Here is a 12,641-nt window from a genome sequence, read left to right as displayed (position 1 = left end):
GTGGGAGCTTTTTTTGAAGGGGACCTTAGTTTTCCGAGCGCTTAGAGAAAAGCCAATTTTCTCATATGCTTTGGAGGAGTGGAGAATGACCTGGAGCTCAGTTTCTGAGTGAGTGCACATACATACAAAAGCATCATCTGCTCACTGAAGATCTATAACTGAGGTTGGAGTGATTTTGGTTTTGGATTGAAGATGGAGTAGGCTGAACAGTTTCCTATTTGTTCTGTAGATTATCTCCCATGAGTGTGGGGAATTTGCTGGAGGTGGGAGGCAATATTGCAGTGAAGATGTGGCTCCAACCAGATATTGATAGGTTAAGTGAGTGGGCAAAGATCTAGCAGATGGAGTTTAATGTGGGAAAATGTGAAATTGTCCATTTTGGCAGGAAGAATAAAAGAGAAGCATATTATCTAAATAGTGGGAGATTGCGGAGCTCTGAGGTGCAGAGGGATCAGGGTGTACTAGTGCATGAGCCACAAAAGGCTAGGATGCAAGTAATTAGGATAGCTAATAGAATGTTATTTATTGCGAGGGAATTTATTACAAAAGTAGGACAGTTATGCTTTGGTTGTGCAGGACACTAGTGAGGCCACATCTGGAATACTGTGTACAATATTGGTCACCTTATTTAAGGAAGGATGTAAATGCATTGGAAGCAGTCCAGAGAAGATTTACCAGACGAATATGTGGAATGGGCAGGTTGTCTTATGAGGAAAAAGAGTGGACAGACTAGGCTTGTATCCACTGGAGTTCAGAAGAGTAAGAGGCGACTTGATTGAAACATATAAGATCCTGAGAGGTCTTGACAGGGTGGATATGGAGAAGATGTTTCCTCTTGTGGGAGAATCTAGAATTAGGGGTCACTGTTTAAAAATAAGGGGTTGCTCATTTAAAACAGAGATGAGGTGAAATTTTTTCACTTAGAGGGTCGTGAGTTTTTGGAACTCTCTTCCTGAAAAGATGATGGAAGCAGAGTCTTTGAATATTTTTAAGGCAGAGGTGGACAGATTCTTGGTAAGCAAGGGGGTGATAGGTTATTGGGGGTGGGTGGGATGCAGGTTTCAGGTTACTATCAGATCAGCCATGATCTTATTAAATGGCGGAGCAGGCTTGAGGGGCTGAATGGCCTACTCCTGCTCCTTGTTTGTATGTTCGTATAAGGAAAATGGAGAAAAGGATTGTTGCCATGAAACAGCCTTTTTTGCCCCCAGCCTTTACTGGTTCCATTGGTGTCGATCGAGCTTACCTGCCATTGTGGAGTGGGCCGAGGGTGGTGACAAATTTCTGAGGGCAGCCAAACTTGAGGAGGATACTGCATAAGCCTTCATGTTTGACAGAGTCAAAGGCTGCTGAGACGGGTTCCTGAGAGCAGTCAAGAGGCAACTGTGCAGAAGGTAGTCCTTGTCTTCAAGCAGCCGGCCTGCCACTTGCCAAGTGTGTGCACAGAGTTGGTGTTGGATGAAAACCTCCTGGCAGCCATGAGGAAAGTGGGCACAGAGCGGCACGATTTGCTGTTGATGATCACATCCCAGTAGCTTGTTAATGAAATGGAAGCCTTTGCAATTCAGGCAGATTGTAGGTGCAAGCAATAAGTCCCTGGAGACGGGGGAAGCTCACAATCTATGTACATCTCAGAGCCCAATCCTCCCATTTCCAGTGGCCCTGGAGAAAAGGATGCTTCAGCAAAGACATCATCAGTCACAGCTTAATGTAACAACAAATGGCAAACTGAATAATATTACGGATAAACCCTCTGGCGGGCTAGAAGAAACAGAGCAAAAGAAGTTAAGGGCTGCAATGACCTTGATTGGAACAGTCAATGTTGTGTCCGCTGTGACAGTTAGGCTTGCTGCAGGAGGTGACACAACTCAGAGCTTTCCTGGAGAAGTGCAGCCTCCTTAGGGAGCTGCAGGCATGTTGTCCTGACTCTAAATTCTCCGTCGCTTTTCCTGCAGCTACACTTCTATTCATTACTTTCTCTTGTTGTTACCCTTCTCCCTCCTCATCCTCTAACCAAACTGGATGGCCAGAAAGATCCTCAAGAAGCCATCGCTTGCCAGAAGCTCCTTAACAAACTGTATGACACGGACAATTAAATGTGCACAATGTATTACAAAAAAGGGTTTCTCTTCTACCTAGAAAACGGTGCACTCCACATTCGTTGTCAAATCTAGACTACTAACCTTTGCACCAAGTTTACAAACCATTCCATTATGTCCCACATGTACTGATGTACATATGGCAGTTGTGAGATAGAAAATTTAAAGCTATACTACATACTATTAGTAATTAAGTTGCGATTCATCCTTAGGAAATCAATCTTGGAATAGCCAATTTACCACTGTTGATGGAATGATGTTATTGGAATGTAGCATTTATCCACATTGCCGAATTAGCCTGCCCACTAGCTGTAACAAAGGACTAATGAAAGCAAAGAGGGACAGAACGAGGGATGGCAATGCCAAACAAAGAAGAAAAGAGAAATACAGGACTAAAAACAAAGAGAGAAGATGTAATGAGGAGGGGGGTGGAAGGAGAAAGGAAAAAGAGAGAGACAAGGCTGTTAGAGAAAAGAAGAAGAGAGATACAGGGACAGGAGGGGACAGGGCAATTAGTAGCTAATGTGTTATGAAGTGGGAGAAAATATGTTTCTGTCCATAAATTGCACCTGGTGAATCATTACTATTAGTTGTTGGTCATTCACTGAAGAGTGCTAGACATTTATCCACATGGAGGTGGGAAAATTGTTAGCTATTAATGGTGCACTTTTATTCCTCACTGCATGAATAAGCACATTAAACATTGCATCCCATAATAATACATACGCTCCAGTATCTCAAGGCAAACAAGTTCTGCATCATTGGTTCAGTAGCTCACTGCACAACTGATTTGTTGATCATAGTAAATCGGATCTTATTTCCCAGTCTTGTACTAAATTCCAAATGATTTTATATTACAGCAACAGTCTTTTTAATTGGATTAGGAGAGCAGAACATCAGTCAGCCAGCTCCCAGAATTTATGTTAATAATTCTGATTTTCACAGACTGGTGGCAGATCTGTAGTTCCAACTTCAACTGGATACCAGTCTACAGAAATATTACTTAACATTAGCATAGAATCTGGCAGCTGGTTTACAGATGTGGGGCTTCCAAAATGCAAATGAAGAGCAATAGAAAAAGCCTTTTACAAACCTTAGCGTGGGAAGAACATTTTGGGTGTAATGTACTCCCTCCAAAGTATGTTTATGCTCCATGCATGTAATGTTAAAAATATTTCACAAGAGAAATGTTATGATTTATGATACTGTATTTCTCCTCAACTCACCTTTTCTCTAAATGAAGTCTAGGTGATTCCTTTTAGTTGGACAGCACCTCACTGATGTCTCGCCACTACTGAATATATAGCAATACTCACTCGGCATTGATTTTTGCCGGTATGTGGTCACTCTGCAGGATAGCATCTGAATTTCTTAATTGGAATTGTTACTCAATGTACTCATAACAAACATCAGCTGATCAGCAAATCTGTTCCAGGCTACAAAGGAAGCTGACCTCCACAACAATAACTTGTATTTAAGTCCCATCATTAATGTGGTAAAACATCTCAAGTTCCTTCACAGAAAAGTGTCAAATTTTATTTGATTAACGAAGATGTTGGGACAGGTGACCAAAACCTTGGTAAAAGAGGTTTTAAGGAGCATCTTAAAGGAGGAGAACGAGGTAAAAGTGGAGAGGTTGTGCGAAGGAATTCCAGAACTTGGGACATAGCCAGCTGAAGGGAACAGCCACCAATGGTGGAGCCGTTAACATTGGGGATGCACCAGAGGCTGTAATTGGAGGAGCGCAGGGATGTCAGGGAGCTGCAGGGCTGGCGGGGGACAGAGGCATGGAGGGGCAAGGAGCTGGGGGAATTTGAAAACAGGAATGAGGATTTGAAAATCAAGGCATTGCTCAACCAACAGCCAATGCAGGAGTGATGGGTGAGTGGGACTTGGTGTGAGTTAGGATATAGCCAGAGTTTTGGGTGTGTTCAAGTTTAGGAAGGGAGTGTTGGAACAGTCCAGTCTCAAGGTAACAGAGGCATAACGAGGGTTTCAACAGCACATGAGCTAGAGGGAATTTGAGAGATGGCAGTGTAGTGGTAATATCGCTGGACCTGACAGAGACCCAGGCTAATGTTCTGGGGATGAAGGTTCAAATCCCACCATGGCAGCTGGTGGAATGTGAATTAAATTAATTTTAAAAAGTCTGGAATTGAAAGCTAGTCTCAGTAGTGGTGACTGCGAAACCATCATCGATTGTCGTAAAAAAAAACCCATCTGGTTCACTAATGCTGTTTAGGGAAGGAAATCTGCCGTCCTTACCTGGCCTGGCCTGGCCTACACGTGTGACTCCAGACCCACAGCGATGTGGTTGGCTCTTAACTGCCCTCCAAAATGACCGAGCAGGCCACTCTGTTCAAGGGCAATTGAGGATGGGTAGCAAATGCCAGCCTTGCCAGCGACGCTCACATCCCATGAAAACAATGGCCTGAATTTCACGCTTGGCAATAACGCAAGGTGAGTGGGCCCGGAAGCGGATGTAGAATCCGCTCCCCGGAGAGATTGCATCCTCAACCTGGGTGGCCAATTAAGGCCCACCTGGCATGAAAGGTGTCTTCCGGTTGGCCTGACTGTGCGGGCTGGGGTGGGAACGAGTTGGGGGCCAGGTCCAATGGTATCCCCCACAACTTTGGTAACTTACAGTGGAAAAACAAATAGGGCCTACAACATGGAAACAAATTTGGTGTTAATACTGCGGCTTTTCGGCTACGAACTGATCCTGACCGAAACCTTCACTGGCTTCCCTTGGATGACAATTTGATAAAAACGTGCTGCTCGCCTGCTTGTGCGATGAGCGCAAAAGTGCACGGGCAACATAAAATCTTGGTCAATAGGCTTTTAAATGGCCTTAATTGGCCCTTTATTTGTCGACGAGTGTGGCTCCGACTTCTGTGCGTGCCCGCCGACCTCAATCCATGACGACGTTGGGATGCACGCCCGACGTCATTTTGTGCAATTTTACATGTGTTTGGATCAAGCATGCACCCAACCTCGGAATGTAAAATTCAGGCCCATAAATAAATTTTAAAAAGTGGTAGAAGTAGGAGGTCTGGTGACTGAGCAAGTATTGGTTGGTAGCTCAACTCAGGCTCAAATAGGTTGCAAACAGCCTTGTTAAGCCTCAGACAGTTGCCAGGATGGAAGTCAGTGGCTAATGAACAGAGTTTCCGGTGGGGATTGTAAACAATGGTCTGCCTAACATTTAGTTGGAAATGTATGCTCATCTAATATTGGATGTCTGACAAGTAGAGCAATAAATTAGAAACCGCAGAGTGGTCAAGAGAGGTGTTGGCGAGGTAGAGCTGGGTGTGCATGTTAATACATGTACATACATGTGGAACCTGGTGTTGCATTCTCATGTGATGTGACCAAGGGACGTCATGTAGGTGAGAAAGAGGAGGGAGTGGGGGTGCAAGTATAGATCAATAGGGAACATGAGAGGTAACCATTCAGGTGCAGAAAGAGAAGCAGTGCAGGTGGTTCAGTGGCTGCATTGGTAGTTAAGAATGGAACAAGGTGAGGATAGCCTTGCCCAATGACGCAAGTGAGAAAATGCATTGGCGAAGTATGCTGGAGTCAACCATGAGGAAGACAGGTTACAATATTATATAGTAAGATATCTCTTGCAGTGTTTAAAACATTTTCACTGCTTTTGAAACATGATTTTTTTTAAAAATTCTTTTCATAGGATGTAAGCATCATTGGCAAGGCCAGCATTTGTTGTCCATCCCCAATTGCCCTCGAGTGGCTTGTTAGGCCATTTTAGAGGAGAGTTAAGAGTCAACCACATTGCTGTGGGAGTCACATGTAGGCCAGACCAGGTAAGGATGGCAGATTTCCTTCCCTGAAGAACATTAGTGAACCAGATGGGTTTTAATGACAATCGATGATAGCTTCATGGTCACCATGACTGAGGCTAGTTTTTAACGCCAGGATTATTAATTGAATTTAAATTCCACCAGTTGCCATGGTGGGATTTGAACCCATTTACCTATTACTAATTCAGTGATGTTACCACCATCTCCCAACAAGCATGGGGAAGTAATTTGGCAAGTTTTCAAACCGGCACCTGTCTGATAACCGTTTATAGTATATTTTTTAACATTATCATTCAGGAGGCAATGTGCAGCATGTTTCTATTTTTGTTTCAAATGCAGCTCTCATCTTGAGCACTTGGGTTTTTAAAAAAATTAGTTTCACCTACACCCATTCCTATTTCTCATGTTCTTATTAGCAACAGGGTTCCACTCAACTTTATGCATATCATTTTTTTTCGAAATAAACTATATAGGGTATACATTTTACCTCCCTGCTTCTGGTATACATACATTGCACATTGGGAAATCTCTGCATGTTCAACATGTCGTGCGGTTTTCTGGGGTCAGAGGCCCATAGTTGCTTTTATAAAATGCGGGCGTGCTTCAACCTTTCTTCCATTTTAAGCAAATCTAAATCAGGGGCAATCGCGAAGTCACTTCAGAAATCAGATGCCAACATTATTTGCTGATGCAGATGCAAAGCAGCACAAAAATACTTCTCAATGGATAAACTGGGTTGTTGACCCGGAGCCTTCGTTTTCACGAATAAAGAATTGGGGTGGCTTCTCGTCACAATGTTGCAGTGGGTAACTCACCTCCTGACTCCAAAAAAAGCCTGTCCGTTATCTACAAGGCACCCAAGTCAAGATTCATTTCTGTTTGTTGTAAAATTGTGAAATAAAGCTACAAGTTCACACTCCTCCACGCCACAGCTTGCTGTGGCAGATCTGTCGCTGTACTGACACTTTTAAAAAAATGTTGCACAATTCAGGATTGGGAGTGTTCACTGCACCAAACTCGCCAATGGCATTGCAGGGGACAATTCTCCAACCAATCTAAAACTCCACCGAATTCAGAAAGGTGGGGGTTAATCTGGCCTTTTGCGTGACAGGGGAAAACTAATTTTAGACTTATAAAACCGATACAAAGCCTGTTAAGCGTCTCTCGTGATTTTCATTTCCACTCCTGTCCAATAAAAGCCCAAGGCCCAATATATCAACATCTGCATGAAAAAAAAAACTGTCAATAGTCTCACCAAGGCTTTGTCATAAATCCATCATTCTGGTTTTTAAAATTCCCACCTGCACCATTGAAGCAGCAATTTTTTTTGACTAAAAAGGTTCAATGTGTTCGCATTTCCTTTCAGATAATGTAGGTGCCAGTTTTTATTCTATTTTAAATCAAATTTTAACAACATTTAAACATCAAATATACAGAAACCCAAGAACCTAACAATAAACCAAGCATAAGAGAAGCTGTGCTCAAAGACTGAATATAGGCTATAAGAAATGTAAGAGGCTTACTCTTTTCTCCCCTCAATACAAAAGAGTATAAACCACCAAGCTTGGGTAGCCAACTCGAACTACACCAGTCTACGACACATGATGCCCTCAGGGAAGGTGATTTGCCCATCCTTTCTCGGGTCTGACCTATATGCGACTCCAGGCCCACAGCAATCTGGCTGACTCTTAACTGCCCTCGAAAAAGCCTAAGCAAGTCATTCAGTTGTATCAACATAGATAAAAACAAAAAGCTGCGGATGCTGGAAATCCAAAACAAAAACAGGAATACCTGGAAAAACTCAGCAGGTCTGGCAGCATCGGCGGAGAAGAGCAAAGTTGACGTTTCGAGTCCTCATGACCCTTCAACAGAACTAAGTAGAAAACTTTTCTACCTTCTAAAACTTCAACTCACCTCCTGACTCCAAAAAGCCTGTCCACTATCTACAAGGCACAAATCAAGAGTGTTTGGAATTGGTGAGTGCAGCTCAAACAACATGCAAGAAGCTTGACATCATCCAAGAGGAAGGGACTTGATTGATTGCCACTCCATCTGCCAGCTTAAACATTCACTCCCACTAGAAGGTCAAGGGTAGAAGACTCATGCGAAACTGCCATCTCCAAGTTCCCCTCCAAGCCACACACCATTCGCACACCATCCTGACTTGGAAATATATCGCGATCCCTTCACCATCACTGGGTCAAAATCCTGGAACTCCCTCCTTAACAGCACTGTGGGTGTACCTACACCACATGGACTGCAGCGGTTCAAGAAGGCAGCTCACCACCACCTCCTCAAGGGCAATTAGGGGATGGGCAGTAAATAATGGCCTTGACAGTGATGCTCACATCCAGGAATGAATAAATAAACTACAAAATTATAGTAAAAGCTCAATGCGTAACTACCCAAGCTGTGCTCTCCATCTCCAGCTCAACACTTTCCACTCTCAAGGTGCTGCTCAATTTCTGTGTATCAGCAGTTTCTTCAACAGAAGAGAGCCAAGCATCTATGCAGATGTGGGTGCTAGTTTACACAGAGCTGTCAATGGTCAAAATGTTACCAATGAGATTTGTGATTCCCAAAGGGTAAAACCCTTTAAATAAACCCCGTTTAAATAAAGGGAGCTATGCTTACTTCTGAAAATAACAGGCATCAAAACAGATTACATTTTAAAACCCAAATCAGCAAATGTCATTGCAGATAACTTGTGACTTAACAGATCTGGTTATGTGCTGTTGAAGTTTGAAGTTTTTTTAAAAAAAATACCCAAGATCACTAGCATCTAACCCGGCATAAAAGGAGTTTCATCTGTCTCACCATTAGTTTTACCACAAAATCTAGGCCAATTTGTAATTGGTGTGATTGTAAGCTATTGCACCAGCTGGTGTACTTCCCAGTCTTGGGGAGTTCAGTCTGTTAGAGAATTCATGACGGTTTTTTTTTTTGTCAATATTATTTCAGCTTATTTAGAATTTGTTGAGCTGTTACAAGTTAACTAAGTCCCCATTCATGGACAGTCAGTAGTCAGTGTTCAGAAAACCAATTTTTGAACAGAGCTAATTGTACCAAGTCAATTATCACTTGTAGCGTGCTTCTGAACTCAGTGCAGACTAATGTAATCCAGATGCCCAGAAATAAGCATAAATATCCTCCAACATATTTTTACTAAATTATTAAGGCGACACAAAAGTGGTTGCAAGACACAAATGGATACGTGGGCAGACTTCAAAATGGATATAAAAGGTAGTTAAGTGATATCTTGACAGCATTGTAAGTTAATGTGGTGACAAGATAATGTTCAGGGACAGTTGCGCTGATTCTAATTGGCACTGCCAAGACATAAATCCCCCACACATACTTCTAATGCAGAGATAGGAGATTGAAACAGTTTTCAACTCTCAAGCAGGTCAGTATGTTTCATAATAATTGATTATAATTAACCATTTAACTATTTCTGGCAATTCTTATTGAAGCTAGATTTTTCATCTAGCCTGAAGGGCTGGAAACTGAAGTAGGTTCTCTTACACATTTTACTCTGTATTTGTTATTTTTACTCTTTGAAAACGTCCTGCTCCAAAACACATCAGCCAGGCTCAACATGCGGAATTCCACACTTGCTCACTGAAGAAAATTAGTTCCTTCACACAACATGCAAAATGTTTGGACATTTTTGCAATGGGAACATAGTCGTTTCATCATAAGCCATTTTAGTATTGACAAAGGGGAAATAATGTTTCTTAGAAATGTGAATCATCATGAAGCAACGGTAAACTGTGCAACCACAAGTCCCCCTTAACTGGTTCCAACAATATTTCTACATTTCTTCGACAATGCAGTGAAAATACAACTAATACATTTAAACTGACACAAAACTTTAAACTACTGCGCAATGCCCTAAAATTGTAAATCTCTTGAAATTATAGAAGAACGTGCCAATTACACAACAAGAATAACCCAGAAGGAAAAAAAAACAGTTCGGACCAGTACTGTTATTTCCTAGTTTTTACTGGTGTTCCATTTTAAGGTATACAAGACCAGTTTGGACCAGTATTCTTATTTCCCAGTTTTTACTGTTTTTCCCTTCTGGGAATTCTTTGGCTTCTTCAGAGAATATCAGAGCCATTTTATAATTTATGATCCCTAATATAATTACATTTTTAAGTGTTGAAATGTTACATGTATAGTTTGTATGGTAGCATGAAATAATTAATCCTAAAATATTCAGTATGAATATCTGCCCAAATTTTGCACTGTGAAATGCGTTATACATTTTTATGTGAGACAAAAAATAATGACATTGCGGTACAGTTCTTTAAATAATCGCTTTAATGCCAGCAATAACTCATTTATTTGGAATTGAGAGGGAACAGTTCAACTTCAGCAGCTGTTTGTGGGTCAGCTGCTCATTATGCTCTCCAGCCAATTTTCCTCTCTCTTGACTTCCATTGGAAAATAAAATTGGGTAAATTAGGTTGGGGTGCGTCATGGACAGCCAATCCACAACTGGGCGTTGTGCCCACCTGCCCCTTAACATCTGCTGCCAAAGTTGAACTTTTCTCCCCATATTACTTCAAGGATGTGGAAGGAGGGTCCTTAATGAATTGTTTTAAACGGGTTAGTGCACATCAGCAAACAAAGGTTCTGGCTGTATTTAGAGATTCTTACCTGCAAGTGTTCTATTTCTATCTTGTGCTCTCGTTTCAGATGCAAAATGGCAGCGTGATACTCTGTTAAAATAAAAACAGCAATAATCTGATTGATGTTGGTTATGGTGTGCATAACATAATATTGCATTAATTTATTTTATTCTAATTGAAAAGGCAAATGTTCCTTCAGGAAGATCTTTTCTTCACAAGCTTCACATTTTTACTTAATTTTTCTCTTTTTAAAAGGTAATGCCTTAATGAAAGGTTAAGTTTTGGTTATCATTTTTGTTAGTTTACATGCAGAGCCAAGGAAAAAAAAATGACTTTTGCACCCTGGAAATGTTGCAGAGAAGCCACAGCTCAGAAAGGCACACAGAAGTGTACAAATCTGCAAAAATCAAAAAGCTGCTAAAAAGGAGTTAAGGGTACAGCACTGAGGAAGCACAAAGCTGCTGAAAAGGATAAGAAATAAAAAGCAGTTAAGGAAAAGCAAACAAACCGAAGGCTGTAAGCAAAATACAGAGTAACATGGCTGCAGTAAAATTTCCACGCCCTTCTTCAGTAGAAATGCAAGGGGATATGTGGCTAAATTGGCAGTTTTTCCACTTGCAATGGCAAAACTACAAGATTGCAACAGACTTAATTAACAAGCCTGAACCAATAAGATTAGCCACACTCCTAACAGTGCTGGGGAGGGACTACTACAAATTGTATACCACCTTAAAATAAAATGATTAACAAAGAAAAAAGATGGTAAAGATTTTGAAAGCCTTGAACGAATGCTTTGAACCCTGAGTGAATGTTACATATGAACGTTATGTCGTCAACTTAGAGCTTAGTGTGAAAACAAGAGCATTGAAGTGTATGTGATGGCAGTAACACAGCTAGCAGAATCATGTGAATTCGGACAGCTAAAAGATGACCAGATTAAAGATAGGTTGGTCTTGGGTGTGAGAGACCCCCAAGGTGAGAGCAAGTCTACTGAAAGATGAGCAACTGATGCTAAAGAAAGCAATAGACGTGTGTCAAAATGCGGAAGTTGTTAACCGTCAGCTCAAACACATGTTCGGCAGAGCAGACCAGGAGCTACATTACGCTGAGAGACATTCCAGGCTGAAAGAGCAGAACAATCGCAGGCAAAGGGCAGGATGCAAATACTACAGAGGACAGCATACACAGAAAAAGAAGGATTTCCCAGCATGGGGAATGCAGAGTTTTAACTGCAAGAAGCAGAATAATTTCACACACAAGTGTTTGGCTAGAAAGAAGCAAAACAAGCCTACTCAGGTGGGCACTGGAGCAGAACCCCAACAAATTGGTTCAGTCAAGTCTGTGGGTGACAAATGGTTTGTGTCTGTTCCCATGATGACCGCAGAGGGAGAGTATCAGGTGCACAAGAAACGCCAAATAGATACTGGTGTGTCATGTGACACAATGACCTTCACAGATCTGTGGGAAGTGGAACAACGTGTTGATCTGAAAATGAAGCCCTCAAAAGTGAGGTTGAGGCCTTATGATGGCACGATACTCATACCAAGGGGACAAATTAGTCTGAGAGCCCAATATAATGGCAAGAAGGATGATCAGAGTTTCAGATCATAGATGGGATGTAACGGCCACTCATCTCAACTGAATCAAGTCTAAAGCTTGCACTGGAAACCCTAAACATGCCAACAGAGAAAGGGCAGCAAAAGACCCCAGAGAGAAGGTGACAGAAAACCCCAGAGAGAGGGAAACAAAAGACTCCAGAGCGAGGGAGACAATATTTAAGTAAACCACAAGATGGTTGCCAACCACGTCAATGAAATGAAATGCACAAGCTGAAGGTAAATGAGACAGCTCTACAGGAAAATGTTCACATCAGAGCTGAACTAGAAGATTTGAAGAGCAAGATTCCAGCTGAGTATATACTGTTGAAAACGCATGATAAACTGAAATCTTCAATGAACCAAGCTGTGTGAGATCTGACCAAACAAATTTCAGGGACAACACAAAAGGTACCAGAAGAAAAGAATGACCCTCAATTCCAAAGTTGGCAACACAAAGAGGGAGTTGAAAAAACTCAACCATATGTA

At 41.7% G+C, this 12,641-nt stretch overlaps 1 protein-coding gene across 2 annotated transcripts in view; it reads right to left on the bottom strand.

Annotated features, from left to right (window-relative positions):
- LOC144693385 (formin-like) overlaps positions 1-12,641 on the bottom strand; it is a 337,591-nt gene that overhangs the window by 267,499 nt on the left and 57,451 nt on the right. For both annotated transcript variants that reach the window (XM_078563248.1, XM_078563249.1), the window contains one exon: positions 10,586-10,647. In XM_078563248.1, coding sequence (XP_078419374.1) covers positions 10,586-10,647 — 62 coding nt within the window. The remainder of the gene's footprint in view (positions 1-10,585; positions 10,648-12,641) is intronic.

Source organism: Cetorhinus maximus, chromosome 18 (genome assembly GCF_964194155.1).
Source record: "Cetorhinus maximus chromosome 18, sCetMax3.hap1.1, whole genome shotgun sequence".
NCBI classification, from domain to species: domain Eukaryota; kingdom Metazoa; phylum Chordata; class Chondrichthyes; order Lamniformes; family Cetorhinidae; genus Cetorhinus; species Cetorhinus maximus.
The sequence above is the reverse complement of the archived record's forward strand: the minus strand, read 5'-3'. Positions and strand labels throughout refer to the sequence as shown.